The following is a 24,875-nucleotide window of genomic DNA, read 5'->3' as shown; positions in this document are numbered from 1 at the left end:
GCAGCCCTTTAAATATACTAATTCAGTGCCAGTCTTTTATTAGAAATGCAAGGTTGTTATTTTCACTCATGTGATTATTCCTGCTGCTAAAATAGTCTCCTCTTTGTGGAGAGTGAAAAGAGGACTTGCCAAGATGGTGACAGTAAAGCATAAATTCTACCAGGTTCTACTAATACCAGAAGACTTGGAGTATAGAACCAGTGATAGAATGTGGGTCTACTGTCCCACAACTTCAATTATGGTCAGAGAGACTCATCAAATGTACCTTGAGTGCACGATGATGTTTTCTGTTTTGGGAGATTTTTGTTTTGTTTTGCTTTGTCTTAGTTTTTGGCACAGTCACTCATAAAACCATCTTGTAGGATGTGGAAGAGTTTTGTTATCAGGAGTATGTGTTCATCCTGATGAAATGCCAAATGTTTTAAGTACTAAAGGACTGAAGTATGACTGCCCCAATTCATTAACCTCAATTACATTAACAACCATCTATTGATTTCCATGATGACTACCTGTTCTCTTCCAGAAAAGTAAATCTTCTGCCTTACCCCCAAAGCACACATACACACACACACACACACACACACACACACACACTGTCCAAACTAAATATGGATGACTTTGAGATAATCAGTTTTATTATTGCTATTATTATTATTATCCAAGGTTAATAATCTTAGTAGTTTCAATCATGTCTGATTTTTTGTAATTCCATTTGGGGTTTTCTTGGCGAAGATGCTGGAATGGTTTGCCATTTCCTTCTCCAGTTTATTTTACAGATCAAGAAACTGAAGTAAACAGAATTAAGTGACTAGCCCAGAGTCAGTCACACCATCAGGTAGAGTTTCTGAGGCCATATTTGAACCTATGAAGATGAGTTTTTGTGATTTCAAGCCTAAGAGCTCTATCCACTACACCACCAAGTTAATGTTATTTTTCATCAGGAATTGACTATATCATCTGAAGCCATCACAGCATCTAGACATTCTCATACTACCCTCCCAATCAAGTTGCTAGATTTCCAAGAAAGTAACAAGAGAACTAAGAAAACTGGAAAAAAGTCAGCCAGGGAATGCAGAAATAGTAGAATGCTTTATTGAAATAAGAGCACCTGCAGGGGTGGATACTGAATGCTCTCTCAACTGGACCCATGTCCTAAAAGACCTTCATGAGGAAGAGCCCAAGTAACCTAGCCTGGGCACCATTGCCAAAGGGTCACAGAACCACAAAGAGTCAGCCCAGGACTCATGGGTTGATTTTTTTATCTACTCTATGTCCACAGGAGAATCAGAATAAGAGGAAACCAGGAAGGCTCAAAGGCTTCCCCATATCTTCAGAAAGTACCAGAACCCTGGGAATTCCTCCATTCCTCAGCCTCTTGAAGCCACAGTCAGAAGGACAGCATTCTGGAAGGATCAATTAAATATAGATCCATTAAATTTCTCTGCCCTCTTCCCAGACACATTTTCATTGACCCCTCAATAGACTTTAAATTCAGTGATAACAGGCACAAAATGCCTTAATCATTTCTAGGACTACTAACCCACCCCCAGCATTCTCTATTATTAGGAGATACTTATTAAGTGACATTAGTAAATTAATTCAATAACATTTATTTTCCTTTCTGATCTATCCACTGCCCCACCTAAACTGCTTCAGAAAGTGAATTGTGAGGTATTGCCCTCACAGTGAAAACCCATCCAGGAGAAATCAGTTTTTAAGGTCTTACTTACATCAATGATCTCCAGAGCAGCATTTGCAAAGTTGACATTGAGGATCTTGGGCAGAGGGATTCCTACTTCCAAAGCCACTGCAAAGAATTAGGAGATGAGATGGTTAGCTAAGATGTGCAGCATGTTACCTGCTAAGGCTGTATGTCAGAGGCCTGAACAAGGAGACAAATCCTTCTCTCAGCTCTCCACTGACTCTTTGAATGACCCTAAGCCAGTCAATTTCCTTCCATGGGTCTCATTTTCCTATTCTGTAAAATGAATACCAATCACACCATCCACCTTATCACAAGGGAAACAGATGAGATGATTGTTGGTAAGATACTTTCAACTCAGAGCCATGGAGTAATGTAAGTGAGAACTTTTGTCATTAACATGATTCTGTGACTGGCTGGTCCATTAGATTAAAACTCTATGCAAAGGAGTTCGATGTGTTCGATGCCTGCAATGATAATCACTTTGCTCTGTCCAAAAGACAGTCTGTGACCCTAGGTCCAAATGTGATGAGTATAGTTAATACACTATTACTCCTCCCTCTGTTAGAGCTGGTGACTCATAGAACATGCCATCCAATGGGCTAGTGCCATTTTAAGAGGAATCTGTCTTCTGCAGGAGTATAACCTTGATGAATCAGTAACCTGGGGTTCACTTAGCCTCCTGATAGTATAAGAACTGTCTTTGAGAGGAGAAGAGTGCATAGACTTAGAAGGGAATATGCAAACCTCAATCTGGAGTCAGTAACCAATAATTATCCACCCAGGTCATATATTTATGATATGCTTAAATGTATAGGCAATGTTTAAAATGAATTACCAAGAGTTCCTCTTTTCTGGTGATTCAAACTTCTGGTGACACAATTGGTGGCAAGACCTCAACTATACTGTTTAGGAGTGGGGGAAATGGAACTCAAATTAGTGATCACAGTCCATTATGATATTAGGTCCTATACCCTTTGTTGTACAGTTGCTCAGTCATGTGTGACTCTTCATTATCCCCATGGAGTCTTCTTGGCAGTGATATTGGATGGTTATCATTTCCTTCTCCAGTAACATTAAGTGACTTGCCCAGGATCACAGAATTAGTGAGTATTCAAGGCCAGATATCAAGATCTTCCTGATACTAGGTCCAGCACTCTATCCACTTGATCCACCCTTATTTCCCTTATATGTGCTTTCCATTGGGCTTTGTTGGTGATAGCCATTCTATTTTATTTAGTATATCTACACACAAAGCTCTAAATTCTATCTCCATACATTAACATGGGATGTCCAGCTAATACTAGAATGTGCTAGCTTTTCATATCTGACTGGAATCCCTTGTTGCCTTAAGGAACTCAAGTTCCTTTCTACATGAGAACTTTCCTCAATCTTCTCCCTCCCTCTCTCCACAAGCTATCCTGCATATAATATGAATATATTTTGTTTATAGTTATATATGAACATATTTTTGTGCTCTACATATATGTGCATTTTTTCCTATTTCACTTTCAACTTTGTACCTTTTATATCTACAACAATTCCTGGAATATAATAAGTACTTAATAAATTTCTAACTGACCAGTTGCCAGAAGGTAAGTTCTGCCTGTGTGAGGAGACAGAGTGGGGAGTCTCCTAAAGAGATCTCAATGGTTTTATTCATCTATGGATTGTAGGTCAAGAATGGAATTTGTTGGGGTGGCTAGGTGGCACAGTGGATAGAGCACTGGCCCTGGAGTCAGGAGGACCTGAGTTCAAATTTGGCCTCAGACACTTAATAATTACCTAGCTGTGTGGCCTTGGGCAAGCCACTTAACCCCATTGCCTTGCAAAAACCCTTTAAAAAATGGAATTTGTTGGGAAAGCTAGGTGGTGCAGTGGATAGAGTACAGGTCTTGGACTCAGGACCTAAGTTCAAATCCAGTCTCAGATACTTAATACTTACTATGTGACCTTGGGCAAGTCACTTAACCCCATTGCCTTGCCGCCCCCCAAAAAGGATTTAATTTGTACAATCACTTAAGGAACTGTCTGTAAAATGAGATCCACCCCAGGCTGTGCATATTAATGCTTCCAAAAGGCATCTACTAGAACTAGTGATATTTGTCCTTTGTTCTCAAAGTGGACCACATTCTCAGAGAGATGATGCCATGACATGCAAGTGAATTGGATTTGAGTGAGGGGGTGCTATATTTAGTCACCAGCCTCACTTTCTCCTCTGGAGCCATCTGGATCCAGTAGCCAGATATGAATCAGTACAATTGGAGATGTAAGGCAATCAAGCTTAAATGACTTGTCCAAGATCAAAAAGCTAGTACTGGTGCTCTAGGACTAGTGCTCTTTTCTGGTGCATCACCTCCCTTCCCCATGAAGGTACAAAGAGGTAGAACTAAAGGAAGTGAGGGGAACAAAGAGCTGGAAATCAAGATAAGAATGTCAGATGCTCCATACCATTGAGTTTTGGCAAGTAGGCTGCCCGCACGACATCACTGAGCCACTCTTCTAGATGTGAAACCTGAAATGGAACACACAGGGGGTTGGCAAGTATGGCTAGCAACCAGTTGTCTCCTTTCTTCCTATTGTGTGCATTAGAAGCCCAGACTCAAATTTCTTTAGATTCCAATCCATAGGAATCTAACAGCTATAAAAATGGTTTTCCTAAGATTCAAGTATGACCATTCACCTCTATCTATTCAATAAACTCAAACGATTCTTTTTTATCTCTAAGATCAATTATAAATTTGGAGCTTTTCACTACCTGACCTCCCTAATTTTCTAATCTTCTTTTACATAATTTCCTCTACATACCCAACAAATGAGCCATACTAGTCCATTTCAATACCCATTAATCCTTCTACTGCCTTTACAACCACTGTCCTCCATGCCTGATAACTCCTTCCTCTCTTCCACTTTTTAGGATGTATTGATTTCTTGAAGTCTTGGCTAAAATGCTACTTTTCTGCAGAAGATCTTTCTTGGTTATTCTCCCCACCCCTAGATGTTAAAGTCTTCTCCTCTAAGGTTGTAATTTATCTACTTTCTACATACTTTCTTGTTACCTTTATACATACATCTTGACACCCTGATTTAAATGTAAACTCCTTAAGGGCAGGTGCTTTTTGCTTTTTCTTTGTATCCCCAGCACTTAACACAGTGCTTATCATATAACAAGCTTTTAATGCTTGTCAAATGAATGAAGAATGAATGAATGAATGATAGTGCCACAGAAAGTAGAATTTGTCCTTTATAAATATTGGTTCGAAGGTCACAGCTGCCTGCTAAAATCTGATCATTACTTTACAAGTCACTAGAGATCTGCCATCATCATTTGCCTATAGCTTTCCAGAATCTGTTCATTGTTTCATCCTGAGCTTCCTGGGGGTAACAAGTTTCTTATTCTATAGAGTTTAATAACTTTTTATTGGTTCTGGTTTGCCTTATTCTGGCACTTAAGAATCCCAGTTAATCTTTACATCAAACAGCTGCATTCTGTCCAGAGCTACAATAGGGAGTCAGCCTGCTATAATAGAAAAGACACTTCATTAGGAGTTGTGAGTTCTAAATTTTAGTTGCACTTTAGCCACTGACTCATTCATTATACCTCTCTCAGTCTTAATTTCCTCTTCTATAAAATGGACATAAGAGACATGCCTTCTTCATAGAACTGTTGTGAGGGTTATATGAGAGAATGGATATAATTATTAAGGGACTGTGGAGGTACAAGGGAATCAAGGTCATCCATTGGCCCAACGTGGCCCACCAAAATCACTCCAGTAATTTGGGAAGGGAAAAAAGATTCTCACCAAAGGTTAGAAGATGGGGAGGGGAAGGAGGAAGAGAAATTACCATGGATGTCTTTGAGACACAGCATCAGTTCAGGTGCAAATGCTCCTCAAATCTGCTGGGTCCCTGACTCCCTTCCCAATAGCAGCTCAGATCCTCAGTGTTTGTACTTTGACTCTGAACTTCAGGGACATGCTCTGCCTGGGGTTGGTGTTAGTGGAGCTGAAACAGTGGGGACTGTATAGCTAAGTTTATTTCTTTACATAAGCAATCTGTGGTGTTTCTGGAATGGATCCAGGGATGGCCCACTCACTCCCTTGCAACCTGTCTTCCCCAAGAACTTACATCAAAGTTAGCTGCATAGGAAGAAGCCAGCTTTGCACTGAGCCTGCAGGAATGAAGAGAGATATGGACAGGTTAGGGATTGTATGCCCAGTTCTCCCAAAGAAGACAAGAAGAGCTAATAAAGCAGAGGGGAGGTCCCAGGGCTTCCTCCAAACTCATAAATTTCTCTAAAATGTCATTCCTATAATGAAGTCTAGAGATTATCTGGTTCAAACCTTTCATTTTATAGATAATAAAACTGAGATCCAGAGAAGGTAGGAAAGCACTTTATTAAGTGCCAAGCAAGTTCTTTATAAATATCATCCTATCTGATCCTATAACAACCCTGGGAGGCAGGTGTTGCTATTATCCCCATTTTACACTTGAGGGAAATGAGGCAGACAGAGGTGACTCTGCAGGGTCACACAGTTAACTGGTAAGTATCTGAAACTGGATCGGAACTCAAGGCAGGACTGCCTTTCTTTTTATTAATAGGATCCTTAACATTCAGGAAAGAGCCTGGCAGACACTTAATACATGTTTATCACATTGGATTGGACTACATCTTCCTGACTCCAGATCTAACATGCAATAATTTGCTTAAGTTACACAGCTAGGAAATGATAAAGCCAAAAATTGATCTCAGATTTCTTGATTCCAAATCCATCATTATTTTCATTGCACTAAGCTGACCTCCGTAGCTCAGAGAAACAAGGAAGGGCTGAGAGAAAGGAAAGAGAGGAAAGGGCAGTTATAAGTTTCTGACCACAATGGCCAGCTCAGATTGTTGTGTTTTTATTGGGGCCTAAAGAGGGACAAATCCTCTTGGATCTAAGAACAAAGGGAGGAAAAAGAAAAGGAAAGGACCAAGGGAATATGGCTGGTTCTGACCAAGACAGAGGTAAGATCTGAGGGAGGTCCTCTTAGACTATTGTCCCTATGCCCTTGTCCCTGTTGCCGGAAGAAATAATTCTACCTTTAATTCACTATATGACCTTGAACCAGTCTATGGGCTACAGGCTTCTTTCTCCTCTGTAAAATGAAGGGAATGTACTATCAGGATGCATAACTAGCTAGCTAGCTAGCTAGCTAGCTAGATAGATAGATAGATAGATAGATAGATGCACACATATATACATACAACCAAATATATACATATATATGCATACATATTTAGACATATACATATTATATTTTCATGTGTGTACATACAGTTTATTTGTATATGTGTTTATATATGTATATACACAGTCTATGCAGCCTAGGGAAATCTAGAGACTCCTGCACATAATACTTTTAAATACACACAATTAAAATACATAGGACTAGAAAAGAAACTAATTATATTGAAATACAGTCATTAAAAAAATTTAAGCATATGCTCAAGTTCAAGAACTTCAGATTAAAAATTTCAGCTCTAACTGAAAATAAATCTCCTTCTTACTAAGGGTTAAAGTATTAAATGCCTTAGGAGGGAATAACTGGTTATGTGAGAACACATTAGTAAGATTAGCTTATCACCAAACCATTACCTTGAAGTCCAGGAGATTTGGGAAGGAGTAGACAAACAGGCTGTGTCAACTAACAATTACAACTTTCTAACAGACAAGGAGTTTAAAGAGAGGAAACCTGACAGCCACAAACCATCCATTAGAGTTGAGATGTAAACAAGACCCTGACTAAAGAATAGGTCAATTGTTCTTCTCTGCAGTTTAACATTAACCTTTCTCCTTGCATGGTCAAATCAGATAATCTGCTCAGCCATTGGAAAGGTCAAATGTGCCAGGGAGAGGCTATCTGAGAAACAAAATCTGAAAAGGGGGATTTGAGTGCTAGTTATTGAGAGCTTGGTGATAGGGGTGAAGGGGCAGGGAGGAGAAAGGACCTTCAATAGTCAGAAATCAGTGTGAATGCTCTGAGGAAGGAAGGAAGGAAGGAAAGAAGGAAGGAAGGAAGGAAGGAAGGAAGGAAGGAAGGAAGGAAGGAAGGAAGGAAGGAAGGAAGGAAGGAAGGAAGGAAGGAAGGAAGGAAGGAAGGAAGGAAGGAAGGAAGGAAGGAAGGAAGGGATGCAGGATGGAAAGAAGAAAGGAAGAAAGGAATTAAGGAGGGAAGGAAAGAAAGATGGAAACAAGGAGAGAGAAAGGAAACCAGCATTTATTAAACCCCTGCTGTGCTAAGAAGTTACAAATATTATCTCATTTGATCTTCACAACACCCCTGGGAGATAGGTGCTATTATTATCCAGAAAACTGAGGCAAACTAAGGTTAAGTGGATTGACTAGGGTCACACAGCTAGTAGGTGTCTGAGGATAGATTTGAATTCCACTGCCCCCACTTACTTGTCTCAAAGCTGGCAGATAACCAAAATTCTAGAATAAAAGGTGGAAGGGGGTCTCATCTAGTCCAGTCCAGCTCTAACCCAATCTCCTCCTTTTATAAGATGAGGGAAGCAATAACTAGAGACACTTTCCCAAGTTTTAGGACCACCTCCACCAAGTAGTCAAGTATATTTTCTAGACATTGAGCATCTTTGTAGCAGAATCAAGGAATCACAAAATTTTAGGACTGGAGGAAACTCCTGAGGCATTGAATCCAACCTGTACTTCCCTGATCCTGAGATCTCCCTTGGGTATTATTACAAACTTTTCCTCTTTAACACAGTTCTGTTCAGAACTGAGGTCAGAGCAATCTATCCAAAGTACAGCCAGACCTGGATTCTCAGGGCCAATCACCAAACCAAGTTGGATGGGCACTGGACTGAGAGTCAAGAGACCTGGACTCTAGTCTAGGCTCTGCCACTAGCTTGCCATGATACTTTGGGTAAGCATTTCTCATCTCAATTTTAATTTCCTTTTCTATAAAATGTAGGCATTAGATTATATGGGCTGCAGGGTCCCTCCCACTTCTGACATTGTTGATTATTATGTCCTAAGGTACCTTACATCTCCAAATTCTGTATTCTTGGGTTCCTCTCTCTCTCTCTCTAATATGGGTCTATTCTAATGTCCCCTCCAGCTGTGACATTCTCAATTCTAAGATTTTTTCCAGCTCTGACCCACTCTGTTCTAAGTTCATTACAATTCTGACCTTCTCTGTTCCAAGATCTCTCCTGTACTGACAGTTATGTTTTTCACAGTCTTGAGTTTAGATTCAGTTTAAGGAAGAGCAATAAATAGTAACTGATCCCACCAGCCCAACAACTTAAATAGCTGAATCATGGTTGTGCCTTAAATACATGTCAACCAGTATAGTCATTACAGTAAAATATATATGTATATTTTATAGATATTTTAATATATTTTATAGAGACATGTATGAGGATTTCTTTTTTTTCTTTCACCTGTGAAATTAATCTCTGATTCCACAATGGTCATGAGGGGTGGGGTTGGAGGGAAGAAAGGAGGGATTTACTTAAGATTGTTCAGAGAACAGACGTAGAAGGAAGTAAGTAGACCTGGGAAGGCAATTACTCAATGACAACAATGATTTAAATGGAAATTAAAAAAAAAAAAAAAGAAAGGAAGAAAGAAAAGAACAAAAAAAGAAGAAAGAAATTTAACACTGTGTAAATCAAACTTGATTCCAGACATGAGGAAGTGCATTTGCAGAAGTGAAAGACTATGGATGTGGATGTTACATATACTATTACAAAGAGTTGATGTGTTGGTTCATTTTGCTTAAGATCTATTTTTCTCTTTTTAAAAAAATTTCTAATGTTTAAAAAATGAAGGATGGTTTGTTAGGTTGGGAAAGGAGATAGACATATTTAGAAATGAAGGTTGGATAAAAACAAAAGTTAGTAACAAAAATAAAGTTCAGAGAGAAAAAATATTGTTCAGAGAGAAATAGTTGTCATAGAATTCAACTTTTAGGCATATATTCAGTAAAGTAAGGGATACTTATTCTATTTTTTTTCCATTTAATTTCATTGCCTTGAAATCTAGCAGAGGATTAGATTAATGGGGCTTACATATTTTTTTCATCCAGGTCCTGACACTGAGTGCTCAGCTAGCTACTTCAGCAACTAAACTTCATGTGTCCTTCTCTCTGGAACGGTAATAGGCAGACTTTATTTTCTCCTTGTGTACTATTAAAAATAGATGAATTTGCATCATCCATCTCACAGTGCCTTTTGAATAGAAGTGAAAAGGAACATAGAGGTCATCTGATCCAATCCTTTTATTTTACAGATAAGGAAACTGAGATCCTAGGAGGTTAAATGACTCGTCCAAAGTCATGGAAGTGAAAATACTACAGCTAAGATTGACAACCAGGTCAAAAGACCTAAAAGGGAAGAGTTGTCAGAGAAAGGATCCTGGAAGGATGGTCCTTCAGAGCTAGAGGGATTAATACACTTTGTAGTTCCTCAGAGGATTTTTAAAATCTTTTAAAAAAATTTCATTTATATAAGGCAATGGGGTTGAGTGACTTGCCCAAGATCACACAGTTGGACAGTATTAAGTGTCTGAGGCTGGATTTGAACTCAGGTCCTCCTGAATCCAGGGCCAGTGCTTTATCCACTCCCATCTCGCTACCCCCTAGAGACTTTTTTCATATTTATCCAACCTTACTTGTTATTGTTCATAACTTCTCCATGTGGGTAGATAATATTATCTCCATTTTACAGATTGGGAAACTAAGACTCAAAGAAAGGAAATTGCTTGCTCATGGTTTTACAAGACTTGAACCTGTGTCTTCTGACTTAAAATCAATTGCCTCCTCTATTCCACCAACCCACATTTGATCACTTTTGGTATTGAGTATACTTTCTCTTTTACATAATCTCAATACCCACTTTTTATCCTTTTACTAGGGTAAAAATATTGATATTTCTATAATCTCATTAATATCTCTCAGTTGGTGGCAAGTGGATTGCTGAGACAAAGGTCACATCGCACACAGCTAATACAATTGCTGATTATGTCTCCCCCCCCTCCAAATATTACCTCATTTTACAAAAATCTTGGACTGCAGGTGCTATTATTATCTGCATTTTACAATAGCTAGAAAGTGTCTAAGGATAGATTTTTGAACTCAAGTCTTCTTGAGATCAAATGCAGTGTTCTATCCTTAGGGTTGTCTAGTTTCTTTCCTTATGTCTTTAATATATAATATATAAGCTTGAAAATTTTGTCCCTTCTCCTGAGAGACTGATGTGTACATTATATATGTATATATTTTAGTATATGCATTATATGCATATATAATTTATACATGTCTCTATAAAATATATTAAAATATCTATAAAATATACATATATGAGCTGGAAAAGGAAATGGCAAACCACTCCAGTACCTTTGCTAAGAACACCCTATGGATAGTATTGGCATGCTATGGGATCACAAGGAATTAGACAAAACAAGAAACAACAACAGTAGGAGATTAATAAATGTTTGTTGACTGTACCCTTTTCTTCCCCAGTCAAAATCTATAATGCATATTTTGCATCATACTTATCTGTGAAGGCACCATTACCCAATGAATATAATCTACTCCTTGTAGATAAGACTTTCACATATTTAAGGAGCTTTGCAAACTTTAAAACTGTGTAAATACAGGCTCTTACTGTTGCTGTCCTTGTCACTATATTTCCACTGATTTCTAGCTCTTCACAATGAATAACATTTGTTGGAATTAAATGAATTGAATTGAATGGGTTCCAATATGGCCTTTCTCTCCTGAAAAATCTCAAAGTCCTTTGTCTGAACTTTCTCTCACCTTGTATTTTGCATTTAACTCATGCTTTTCTGAAGCACAGTAATTTTCTATGCATATCTTCTTCCTTCAACTTCTTTCCCTCCCACCCATGGTCATTAGTTTGTCAACTCTCGGAGAAGAGTCTCCCATGTTCCATCTTTCTCTTTATTTCTAGCACCAGGCACAAAGCCCTGCATATTAAAGATATTAAATCCATTTGTTAAATGATTTAGGGTCCTCATTCTTCCTAAGTACCCTTCAAGCCTGCCCTGACCCTCAAAATTTCCCTCCATGAAAACCTATTCTCAAGAAAAGATATGATATCTTTCAGATATATCTGGAGATGAATTTTGAATGGCATCAACAAAGATAGCCTTGGAGATGATCTAGTTCAACTCCCTCATTGTACAAAGTAAGAAACTGAGGCCAAAAGAGAGCTATATAATCCTTTCCAAGATTATATAGCTAAATAATTTTCAAAAACAAAACTGGAAAGAACCCAAGTCTGACTTTCCATCTTAATTAGATATTCCAGCACCTGGGCAAATTCAAAGTGAAGGAGAGGAATTGGACCAGTCAATTCTCTCTTGGGATTGGGGAAAAGGAAGGCAGTTGGGTCCTAGGAGAGACAATCCAACCTGGGGTGCAATGTAAGGAGGAAAAAGAAGCAACTGCCTTCCTTTTCTCCTCCTCGGACCTACATTGGTCTATACTGCCACCCTCACCCTCTCCTGAGTTTGCCTTTCCCTCAACTCCTACAGGAAGAAAAATCAAAGAGAAACCCAATCTCCTGAATGCAGAATGAAGAAAATACTCTTCCCCTAAATATATTGGCATCTGGACAAAACCCTCAGAAACTGATCCTAATTACAGATCAAATTTCTAAAGTCATATAAGTAGGGTGGGCCCCATTCAGTCTACCATGAAGTTAGCTATCCCAATTTTCTCTTATGATCCACTTAATATGCTTTTTTATGCAGAGAAGGAGGGTGCAGAGGGAAAGAAGCAGGCCAATCAATACCAGTACTACTTCACTTACCTTGGGAAGCAGTCTTGCCAAAGCTGTAGTTGTCATGGGGACACCACTGGGAACCTGTATCCAGAACAGACACAGTGGAATTCCAATTAATGGAAAAGAGTTACATAGAATAGGGTAAGAGACCTTGAAATGGTGTCTGGTAAGATGGGGCTAGGGAGAGGGAATACAAGTGGTGAGATATGTCAACCAACAAGGCCATTTCTATGCTTCTCCTTCTACCTCTAATAATTCTTTATAAACATATCCATGTATGTGAAAAATATGTCATTTTATACATAAATGCATGCATATGGGTATGTACCTCTAAATGAAATTTATGTCTCCTATGTTATCATTGATGTGGCAGTTTAAGATTTGCAAACATTTTACAAATATGACCTAATAAAGACTCACCAAGGACTTCCATATCCAAGGATTTATTATGCTCATTTTTTATAGTTGAGGAAATGAGTTTCAGAGAGGTAAATTTGACTTGCCCAAGATCATGCAGCAAGTCTTGGGCCTTTTCTCTGAATCCAAGACTTTTTCTCCCATACTCACTAGTCCCATGTTCCCTTTAAGAAATACCAGCTCAGACTGAAAGGACAATGTGGAAAGTAGACCAATCATGGATTCGGGGTTGAAAGAGATCTTAGAGTTTGTTTGATTTCATTCCTTCATTTTGGAAAGTTGAAGCCAGAGAGGTTAAATTTAAATGATTTGGTCATATTAAGTATCAGGAGCTAGAATTTAAACCCAGGACCTCTAAATTCAACACTCATGTTCTTTCCTTTCAGCAAAGTTGGAAAAGCACTCCACCCTCTCTACTGATGTGGCAATAGGAAGGGATATTTGAGCCCCACAGAGAAGATCATCCCTAATGATGGCATCTCTAGGTCCTAGCCTCCTGTCACTCACCAGTTCAGGTGTGATGTCAATGTCCAGGGCCCCATTAGTCTGCAGGAGTCCAAATACAGTGTTGAAGAGGTACAGTGGCACTGTCACCTGGGAGGTGTGGTCCTCCTTTGGGGGCACCTTAATGGGCTTTGGAGGTTCAGGTAAGTCAATCACATCACCAGCCACACTCTTAACCAGAGGCTGGGGACAGAGGAGTTGCAGGCAGGGTGGAGAAAGTGAGAAAAGTTATGATTCTGACCCCATACATGAATTTCCCATATCCCTCAACTTCCTGTAGATCCTGCCTTGCCATCCAAGATCAGGCATGACACCAATAAACCCTAAAAAACTGGGATTAGGGGGAGTCCTTACTCTGAAGAAGAAGAGTACACTAGGAAAGATATAAAAGCTGCTGATAAAAAAAGATATAAAAACCTCTGAACAGTTACCATGGGGAAGAGGGATCAGACATGCTTTGTTGGGTCCCAGAGAGTTGGACTAGAGTCAGCTGATTGAAATTACAAGAGAGTAGATTTCAATTCAATATAAATTAGAATTTTTGAAAATTCAGAGCTATTCCATAATAGAATGGGCTACTCAGAAGATAATGAGCTTCCTATTCACAAAAAAGGAGGGAGACAGAAGGGCTATATAGATAGCAGTAGAATAATCACTTTCAAAGAAAACTAAAGAAAGGTTTCCTGTTCTGGAAGGGATTGGACTAGACTACTCCAGTTCTCTTTTGGATCTGAAAGCTGTTCTTTCAATAAAAGCAGCCATAGCATTCCTACCCCCAAAAAAACAGGCACCCACATCCAAATGTTCTCTAAGATAATTTAATAGTGGCTTGAAACAGCCGCACCTTTACAGAAAGTGACCTTTCATAGTTCTCACTTAGATTATGCTTTACAGCTCCTACATCTCACTCACATTGATGTCCAACTGGATGTACTGGTTGGAGATGAGGGGCAGGGTAGCCAGTGTGAATTCCACAGTGCCCAGAGCACCCAGGGGGACAAGACCTATGAGGAAAGAGAAAGGAGTGTCATTAAATTAACCCTGACCCAATGGCTCCTACCCACTACAGTCCTGGACTGCGGGTCTTTATTCAAAATCCCACACTGACTGTTATAAGTATATCCATGCTCTTACTCTAATGTTCCCAAGCTTTTAATATGGATTACAATGAAACTAGCATTAGAAGTAAGGTTTCTCACTCAAGAGAGGAAGGTGATACAAGGGAAAAAGAACTCAAGTCTAAATCCTATGCTATACAGACCCCTTGTATGTCCTTGGGTAGGTCACTTGGAGTCCTTTGAACCTGAGTTTTCATCATATGTAAAATGCAATCAGCACTGCCTAACCCAAGGCTTAAGGATACACTGATATATGTAATACTTTAGTAAAGTAGGAGTTCTTTAAAAACATTAGCCACAATTACTAATATAGATAGATAGAGCACATCTGTCCACATCTGCACGATGCCTCCAACAGCTTTCAAGCATGGTCTCTTGTTAGTTCTGCCTAATTAAAGTCTTGGGAGAGATGCAGGATGAGGATTGTCAGTCTGAATTTCTATAGTAGGAAACAGACTCCCAGAAGGGGATAATCTGGCCAAGGTCACACAGACCTTAAGTCCTTATGTGAAAATGGAGGAGGAAATAAAAAAGAAACTGAAAAGAGGGAGTGGTACCCTCAACTTACACAGCACAGAGCCCAAGAGCTCATTCACCACCCCCAGGACGCTTTCCACAATGGGACACAACTGTATGGGAGAGAAGGAAGACACAGCTGGAGGAGTCCTGGGATTGTAAGATTTAGAGAGGATTAGATGAGATGGCCTCAAAGCTCCACTTCAATGCTAGGTCTGTGATCCCATGATCCCTGACTGGGCTTCAACTGCTCTCTCTGTCACATGAATTTTTTAAATAATAATGATTATTATAATAATAAAAAGGATAAAATTTATTTAGCATTTTAAGGCTTACAAAGTGCTAGGCATGTATTCTTTAATGCATCTAACCATCCTAAGAAGGTAGTGTTATGATTATTCCCATTTTATAATTGAGGAAACTGAGGCAAATGATATTAAGCGACTTGCCTAGGGTAATGCAGCTAAAAAGTTATCAGAGGTAGGATTTAGCTCAGGTCTTTCTGACCCTATAATCCAGAGCTCCATCCCCTGAGTTTCATGTCACAAACCTCTGCTCCTTGGTTTTCTCAACCATAAAATGTGAGGTGACCTTGAACATCCTTTGCAGATCTAGTTCTTTGATCTAGGTTAAATGTCTACACAGGTCACAACCTCCCTTGGCTTCAGGTTCCACAATTATAAAATAAAGAGGTCTAACTCAACCACCTCAAAGACATCTTCCACTTCCAAATCTGTGGGTCTTTGCTTTATTTTTTAGTTACTGTTAGCTCCAACTGAGTCCATGTGGGACTGTGGTTGCAAGATACCATTTTGAGAAATTTGGGGGCAGTGATATTGTGTCTAATGTTTTCTTATCTGTAAAACAATAATAACAAGAGAATCTTCCTCTTTAACTTTTAACTTTAACTTTAACTTTAAAATTTAACTTCTGCCTCATTTTCCAAATATGTACTAATACCTACCTTCTGAGGTTGTTGTTAGGATAAAATGAAATGATATTTAAAAAACACTTTTCAAACCATAAAATATTACATAAACACTAGCTATCCTATTTATAATTGTTATAATTAATGTTAGTAATGTCTTTGTTCCTCTGCCCCTGTTCCCTGTTGCCAAAACTACCAATGTACTAGGAATTGATCGGCTCAGATGGAATTACCCTAAAGGGTTTTTGTGAGTGAATTTTAGATGCAGGGATTTAAGGGCTTAACTTGGGGGTCATTTAGGGAGTTATATAAATTTCCCAGCAGGGTCCAGACTTCAAGGGTCAGCCAGAGGGCAGCAACCTGACAGGGCCAGTTTAGAGACTCACCAGTCTAGGCAGCACCTTGAAGATTGTCTGTTCCACCACACCAAAGAGTGGGGCTGGCAGTAGCCTAAGACAGAGCAACAATAGAGTTAAACCTAGAAGCTTCGGGACCAAGGCTTCCCCAAGGGGTATGAGACCCAGGTGTCCCCATGCCATTTCATGGGTTTAGGACAACCTGAGGAACTGTGGGAGATATGAGACATCTCCAGGAGGTAGGGCAGATGTGGGACATTCCAATCTCATTACAGATTATTCTCCTTCACTGAATCAATGGCTCAATCACCAGGACCTTCTCAATGTGCTTAACACAGGTCATTCCACATCTGTCTCTGTGTCTTGAACTGGGTGCTCCCCATGAATGGAGCAAGTGACCTACCCATGTTGTCCCCTTCCCCCCAACCTCCTCACATGAGCCTCTTCAATTCCCTGGTTTTCTTCAAAGCTCAACTCAAATACTACCTCCTCCATCAGATATTTTCAACCTTTCTGTGTCCTGGACCCCTTTGGCAACCTGTAGATAGACCCCCATCTCTAAAGAATGTTTTTAAATGCATAAAATAAAATAAATAGTGTTACAAGGGAAAACTAATATTGATATAATCATCAAAATGTATACATATGTATTTATATGTGTGTATATATATTTTTAAACCAAATTCATGAGTCTCAAGTTAAGAATCTCTATTCTACAAGAAGCATTTCCTGATTCCCCTACTCGCTAGTATATAGACACAACACACAAACACATATTATTGTGTATTTAATTTATATACAAATATTGCAAAACTCATATATTTTCATATGTATATATATACCTATATGTTCATATCCCCCATTAGAATGAAAGTTCTTTGAGAACACTCAAAGAACCCCAGCACAATTCCTAACCTACTAATAAATGCTTGCAGGGCAGCTAGGTAACACAGAGGATAGAATATTGGATCTAGAGTAAGGAAGACTTATCTTGCTGAGTTCAAATCTATCTAATAAATGTTTGTAGATTGATTAACTAAAGGACCTAGTAATCAGGGAACTGGGGTGTTATCTCCTTCCTAAACATTTACATCCCAGTAAAAACAGGTTATAGTGAAAGCTCAGGATAATCTAGAAAGGCAAATCTGGAGATAAAAGAGAGATGGCAGAGGGCCTTACTGGCTGACCAAATGTTGAGCTTTTTCAGCCACATCTTTCTTGCCTCCTTCAATTTCTACCCAGAAACTCCCATTCCTCACCCAACTATCACCAGAAATGATCAGGTCTCATTTGAAAGATCTTAGTAACAGCTCTAGCCAAGTGTAACCTCAGAAGCAATGCCATTACTCCTGTTGTTTCTTGTATTGGGAAGGCCCTAACCTAAGACTTAAGTTTTTCTACCCAGACATTGAGAGTTCCTGTTTCCTACCTATTGTGGAAGTGGAAGGGAAGAGGGGAGGAAACAGAAGGACATATTATCACGGTCCTATCTGCTGGTTCAGAGTTTTAAAATGAGAAATTGTTTCCTCCAGCTTCACACTTTAACATCATCATCATTCCATAAGGACTTACTTAACAGGTGAATTTAAAGTAGACTAAGACTTAATGCTCCCTATGAGGTCCTTAGTAATTGGCATAGAAATACAAATTATTCAAATTGATTACCAATAGACCAAAAATCATAGATTATAGAATGTCAGAGCTAGAAGAAACTTTAGAATATATAGTTTATAAAAACTGACAAAGTTGAAGAAACCTTAAAGTGTATCTATTCGAACAGTATACTCATTAATGTTTAATAGTAAGCTCTTTGAAAATGCAGGCATGACACTCTTAAGTTTAATCTGCATTATTAACATGGAGAAACATTATTTTATAAAGCCTAGGCAATCAACAAAATGATCAATCAAACCCTGATTTGTAGCTCCCCAATTTCTGAGATATAAGTGCTCAACCTAAAAATTTAACAATCAGCTCTCATAAGCCAGTTTGAGGTAGTTCCAGCATAGCCTTGATCTAGTCCTGGATCTAGTCCTCTTACATTTTACAAGAGGGAATTGAGATCTGGAAAAGGAAAGTGACTTTCTCAAAATTAAATAGTCCATAGCAGAAACAGAACTAGAATATAGGTCTCCTCACTTCTATCAGGCAACTGTACCCATTTTCATACAGGAAGAAAAAAATTAAAAATTTGAAAACAGCCAGAGTCATACTTCTAATGAGATGTGGCTCCAGTCAGGACAACCTTCCTTCTAGGTCCACTAGGGGGAATTGTCTGACTTACAGTGACCAAGTCCAAGTAAAATTTTGCAACTTCTGTTCAATTTTCTTTTGGTTATTTTTGGTTTGTTTGTTTTGGTCTGGTTTGTTTTTTTGTGAATTTTTTTGTCATAATCCCAGAACTCAATAGAAATAACGCTAGACTTTTTGTCAGAGGTCCTGAGTTCAAATTCTAGCCTTGCTCCCTTACCATCTATATGACCTGAAGTAGGTGTTCTGTAACTGTGCAAACTCATATACCTCACAGGCCATGAAAAAAATGATCCAAAGCTTTCCATAGAGCAAGTCCTTCCCTACTCCCACTACTGGGTAGCTATGGGATGCAGTAAATAAAGCAGCCCTGTAGTCAGGAGCACCTGAGTTTAAATTCAGCCTCAGACACTTGATACTTACTACCTTGGGCAAGTCACTTAACTCTGCCTTGAATCTGGGGCCATCTCCAGTTGTCCTGACTCATATCTGACCACTGGACTCAGATGAAGCTGGTGACTTAGTATAGTACCTCCTCACTCAAAGTCAATTCACCTACATGTCATGGCATCACCGCCCTGATATCATGGTCTTTTTCAGGAACAAAGGACAAAGAATAACCTCAGCCTCTACTCTGTAGGCACAACAGATAGCTGTTGTTGAGAGGAGGCTATTAAGGGTTCTAATAAAGCACTTTTTTACCCCTTTATAATTTCTTCCCCAATCTGATTATTGAGACCTTGAATCTATTAAACTGTAAGCTCCTTGAGGGCAAGCATTATCATTTCCCTCACACACATACATAAACAGAAACAGAAACAACTCAGAGCCCTTCACATGGCCCACTAGAGCCAAGTCCAAGAATGCAAGTCTCCCTGGGAGAATACATATCCTGGGAGGAAGAGACTCCCTCCCAAGAACTCTCAAACCCCTTGCTGGGTGTTGACGTGGCATAGTGAACCTGAAGGGAAGAAAGGCTGAACCACGTTTGTGTGAGTGACAGAGCTGGAAGGTACCTGAGAGATCATCAGATCCCAGTCCCTTCTCTTATACATGAGGAAACAGGCCTAGAAAAGACAAGGAATTTGCCCAAGGTCACACAATTAGAGGCAGAATTAAACCTAGATATTGACTCCTAGCCCAGATCTCTTTCCCATCATATAGGCTGGTAGCAACACCACCAAAATCACTTCCTCTCTTTGCTCCTATATTCACATACAAATACCACTCTTCAAATGACCTTTTACCATACCTAAAATTCTAGAGCACTTCATCTAATTTTGGTTTTAGGACTTTCAACAACCTTCTGCGAAGAATTGTGGCAGCTAGGTGACACAGTGGAAAGAGCACTGGGCTTGGAATCAGGAAGACTCATATACATGAGTTCAAATCTGGTCTCAGACACCTAACTATTGTCATTAGGCAAGTCACTTAACTTTGTTTCAATTTCCTCATTTGTAAAATGCATTTGTAAAGGAAATGGCAAATCACTCCGGTATCTTCGTCAAGAAAATCTCAAATAAGGACACAAAGAGTCATACACAGCTGAAATGACTGAACAAAAACTATGAAAGAATCAAACCTTCTAAATGGAGTCATCTCTGTGACCTAAGTAGAAGAATGACCTCATCTAAAGGGGAATTAGCAAATCTGAATTAATGGAGTCTCTAGACTGTGAGTCTAGTCTTCCCCTTCCTGGGTCCTTTACTGCTCCTAGGGTACTAGGTACTCCACCTTTTAAGTTCTATGATTCCAGTTTTAAAGTACTGTCCAGCTGAGAGGCTATATGATTAATCTCTGTGTAAATCTGAATGTCAATATAATGACAATAATAGCTCTATTTATATGTATATAATATTTTAAGATTTGCAAATTATTTTAAGTAAGATTACCTTATTTGAGCCTCACAACACAATGAAGCAGGAGCTATTATTATTTCCATTTCACAATTGAGGAGACTGAAGCTAAGAGGGATTAAGTGACTTTATTATGCAATATCACAGAGCTAATAAGTGTCTGATGAAGAATTAAGTAATAATAGCTAACACATATATATACATATATACATATTGTATATACATATATTTATATATAAAAGTTTGCAAAATATTTTTAAAGTATTATATCATTTTATTCTCACAATAACCCTTGGATATAGATACTATTATTATTATTTCATTTTACATATGAGGATACTGAGGCGGAAAGAAATTTTGGTGATTTTCCCAGGGCCACATAGTTAATGTGTTTAAGGCTGGATTTGAATTCAACCCCAGCTCTCTATCCATTATGTCACCTAGTTACACTTTAGGCATCTAAAACAAGATTTGATAGATGGCTATTAACTAGATATCCCATTTTCTATTTCATAAATGGAAGGTATAATTATGAGAACATCAGGTCCAAGAAAGATTCAAATCCCAAGTCTCAAGAAGAAGTGGTCAGAGTCAGAGGACCTTAGGTTCTGGAGGTCATGGGTGATAAAGGGAGTGCTGAGCACTAACCCTAGTACCTACCAGTACCTTCCCAGTAACTGATCAGTACCTACCCAGATAGCAGGCTGATATGACCCAAAAGGGTACTGCAACTCTTCACGATCAGGATTGGTGTGCCCTTGGGACTTACCCCTAAGGCAACCTTGGATGACACATTCACCTCAGCTGCCACTTGCAACAGGCTCCCCAGGGGACTGGGAGAAAATTCAGAGAGAAACAGTTAAGGGCTATCTTCCCCAAGAAGGCCAAGAGACTAGAACCATGACACTACAGGAATACAGATAGGTATAAGTAGACAGTTAGACATGTACATATGATAAGTCTCAATTAACAAATCTAAAGGTCATAGAAAATGGGTTATCAGAACTGGAATGAATCTTAGAATACAGATCTAAGAATTTTAGAATTAGGTTAGAATACAATGTTAAAATTTAAAATGTTAGAACTGAGAGGAGTGAAGAACACAGACTGACAGAGCTAGAAAGAACCTTAGAATACAGAATTCAGAGCTGGGAATTTAGAACACAGAATTAAAAGACTCAAGAGACTACCTGGGCCAATGTTGACAAGATAAATTATAGAAGACCCAAAAGAAGAAATAACTTATTTAAGGTTCTACAAAGCCTATACTAGAATCTAAATCTCCCAACTTCAAGTTTGGAACCCCCTTCCATGACACTAAACCATAGTCATATGTGTGTGTGTGTGTGTGTGTGTGTGTGTATGTATACATATATTATTTATCCTTTAGCTTCCATCCATTTTCCTGAATCCAATTGTTCCCTTGATTATCTATCATTTGTTCACTGAGCCCCCACTCCCTTAACTTAGCCCCATTCCTTTCAATGAGTCCCTGCCACCTTGACTCTGAGCCCAGAGCTACCCATTCACCACCCAACCTGATGTATGAAGCTCAGTCCTGCAAAGCAAGGGTGAGGTGTCAATGAATCAACAGAAATTGCCCTTTCCTAGGAGTTCCATTTACCCTGATCCATGGAGACCAACTTTGGTCTGCAGGCTTAACTGTACCCCAAATCCTGGCATTAGCTTCAGTGATACCTTGGGGAGTGTTATCTCTTCAATCTTCAACCTGCCAGTTAAGGAGAAGGAAAATGAATCAGAGAAGATGAGGTCATAGATAGAGTAGGCATCCATCCTAGGTGGGGACATCACAGATGAGCCTTCCTCTAGAATGGATATGCAATGAAAAAGTAATCCTGGGTATATTCAGAAGGGGAAGGTGGTAGGCACCTTGAGATTTAGAGTTGAAAGACTCTTCAAGACTACCAAGGCTAAGCCACTTGAGAGATTAAGTGATTTGCCCATGACCACCCAGCAGGTTAGTGGCAAATTTGGAACCAGAACCCAGGCCTGTTCAATACATGTTGCCTTTCTGCCAAATACAGTCACACTTTGTTTTTTGTTCTTGTACTTTACTGTGAGTTCTTATATATAGGGAACTCCTGGTAGGGAAACCTCCTCTACCAATGTAGATTTTTACCTGCTCTACACTTTCCTAATGACATGGCCCAAGCATGAAATTTTCCATGGTACATTTAATCTAGTCATAACCTAGACAAATTTGGTTATCAGAGAGAATACTTAAATCTAAATTTTAGCTAAATGGAATTAAAAATAGATGGATCTTGTACCCCAAAAAATACAATGATAGAAATAGAAAGGATCTTGGAATATAGTACTAGAGCTACAAAGAATATCAGAACATAAAATGTTAGAACTAGAAGGAACTAGAATCTAGAATGTTAGATCTAGAATGAACTGTTGAATCTAGAATGTTAAGGAATATTAGAATATAGAATGTTAAAGCTGAAAGGAACTTTAGAATCTAGAATGTTAAATCTGGGAAGGGACCTTTGAATCTTGAATGTTAGCAATAGAGGGGAACTTATTACATAGAATTTAGAACTGGAAAGGAGTTTAAAACATAGGATACTGAAATTGCAAAGTACCTTAGAATCTAATATATTAGAGCTACAAAGGGCTTTAGATCATAGAATGTTAGAGCTGAAAGGGACCTGAGAACATGGAATGATAGAGTTAGAAAGGGATCTCATAACATAGAACGTTAGAGCTTTAGGCCATAGAATATTAGCAGTAGAAGGAACTTCAAAACATAGAATGCTAGAACCAGAATAGTTGTTAGAAGAGGGTAACATGTTAGTACTGTAAGAGTACTTCACAAAATTACAGAATTCTCAGTCCCTAATAGATGAATGGTCAAAGATATGAACTGGCAGTTTTCAAAAAAAGCCATGCAAATTAGTAGAAAGAGGCACCAATAAGTTAATTTGCCTAGGGGTCACACAGTTTGTGTCCTGAGTCAGACTTGCTGCCTAGCTCTTTTAACCCCCTGAATGAACCTATTTGTCAAGCCCCAAATGCCCCCAAAGAAATTCTTGGGAAAAGAACTCTCAATAAATATAAATCAAATTGAATTAAAAGTGACTCACCCAGAGACCTCTTGCACAACTCCAACTATCCCACCGTAACTGAGCAGGCCCCCTCCTCCAAGCAGCCCTCCAGATCCAAGGAGACCTTGATTCAAGGATGTGACAGTCCCCAGCACATTCTGTAGGATGGGACCACCCACTAGGGAATTCTGGATGGCTGGAATGAGTGACAGAAAGTTAGGCCTTATTGCCCCTCTAGGCAAAACAAATGCACTATTCCCATATCCTGAGAGACAATTATCCTCATTAGTTTTATAGAATTTCAAGCTAAAAAGGTATCCTAGAGATCAGCTAACACAACTCTCTTATTTTACAGGGAAGAACTGAGGCCCATAGAAATTAAAGAACTGCCGAAGGTCACAGAGCTAGGACAATACAGAGTCAAAATGCAAACTCAGGTCTTCTTTTAGATCCAGTATTCTCACTATACTGCCCACTTCAGGTCATTGGGCCCAATCAAAAGTCCCTTGGTCTCCAAGTCAACAAGATGCATTATTTAGAATAACGTGAAGTAGAAAAAAGAAAGTCCAAATTAAATCGGTATTTTACCGGAATGGACCAATCAGTTTTACTCGGATCCCAGGCTTCTACTTCATTCTTCTTGCAGGACATCCATGCTCAGCTTCTAGTTGTCTGGAAGCTGTGAGCAAAAACTTCTTTACAGGTCAGTAGTTTCTATGGAATTTAAATCAGGGGAGGAAACCAGGAAATGGATCCAGCCAAACTCTCTTCTCATCCAATCAGGAAGTGGTCAGAATCACACAAAGAAGGCTCATCTCTCTAGAGAGCTCACATTCATCCAATATGTTTCCATATCGATCTTCTGGGGTGAGCTCCTATTCGTCATATATATACATATACATATATATATATATATATATATACATATATATATATATATATATATATATATATATATATATATATATATATATATATATATATATTCCCATGTTGATCTTCCCAAGGCACTGCTCTTGTCATTTTGTACCCCCACCCCCTCAAAATCCTTCAGTGGCTCCCTATTGCCTGACCAAGAATAAAAGTAAATTCCTTAGTCTAAAATGCAAAGCTCTCCATAATGTGGTTCCAACTTGCCTCTCAAACTTTACTTTGCATTTCCCCCCTTCATGTTCTTCACACCCTCTTCACTCCAATTATTCTGTAATGATTGAAACAGAATTCTCCAAGGCTTCCACCTCACCATCAGGAGACCTTTGAACATCATTGCCTTTTTAGGAATAGACAAACATACAAAGGCCTGACTATCACCAGGATTGCAACTGTGGTTGAGACCAGAGG

General features: G+C 38.9%; 1 protein-coding gene across 1 annotated transcript; it reads right to left on the bottom strand.

The window, feature by feature from the left end:
- Positions 1-1,076: 1,076 nt before the first annotated feature.
- On the bottom strand, positions 1,077-24,185 carry BPIFB3 (BPI fold containing family B member 3). Its single transcript, XM_074201531.1, has 14 exons — positions 24,146-24,185; positions 23,574-23,730; positions 22,088-22,192; positions 21,156-21,296; positions 16,388-16,451; positions 15,126-15,186; positions 14,352-14,443; positions 13,443-13,622; positions 12,546-12,599; positions 12,248-12,261; positions 5,831-5,873; positions 4,154-4,217; positions 1,731-1,807; positions 1,077-1,403 (listed from the first exon to the last, which is right to left on the bottom strand). The coding sequence occupies exons 1-14, from the start codon at positions 24,183-24,185 to the stop codon at positions 1,368-1,370; spliced, it is 1,128 nt and encodes a 375-aa protein (XP_074057632.1). The 3' UTR covers positions 1,077-1,367.
- Positions 24,186-24,875: the final 690 nt, after the last annotated feature.

The sequence above is a fragment of the Macrotis lagotis genome, chromosome 1, assembly GCF_037893015.1.
Source record: "Macrotis lagotis isolate mMagLag1 chromosome 1, bilby.v1.9.chrom.fasta, whole genome shotgun sequence".
Taxonomy (NCBI): Eukaryota; Metazoa; Chordata; class Mammalia; order Peramelemorphia; family Peramelidae; genus Macrotis; species Macrotis lagotis.
The sequence above is the reverse complement of the archived record's forward strand: the minus strand, read 5'-3'. Positions and strand labels throughout refer to the sequence as shown.

Bases quoted from the DNA above. Each gene is read 5' to 3' on its own strand.
- BPIFB3 (XM_074201531.1), bottom strand. From the start codon at position 24,185: ATGTCCTGCAAGAAGAATGAAGTAGAAGCCTGGGATCCGA. The intron at 13,623-14,351 runs GTGAGTGAGATG...CTCTGTCCCCAG, and splicing joins ACATCCAGTTGGACATCAAT to CCTCTGGTTAAGAGTGTGGC. The intron at 4,218-5,830 runs GTAAGTTCTTGG...GTTCCATTTCAG, and splicing joins CCTATGCAGCTAACTTTGAT to GTTTCACATCTAGAAGAGTG.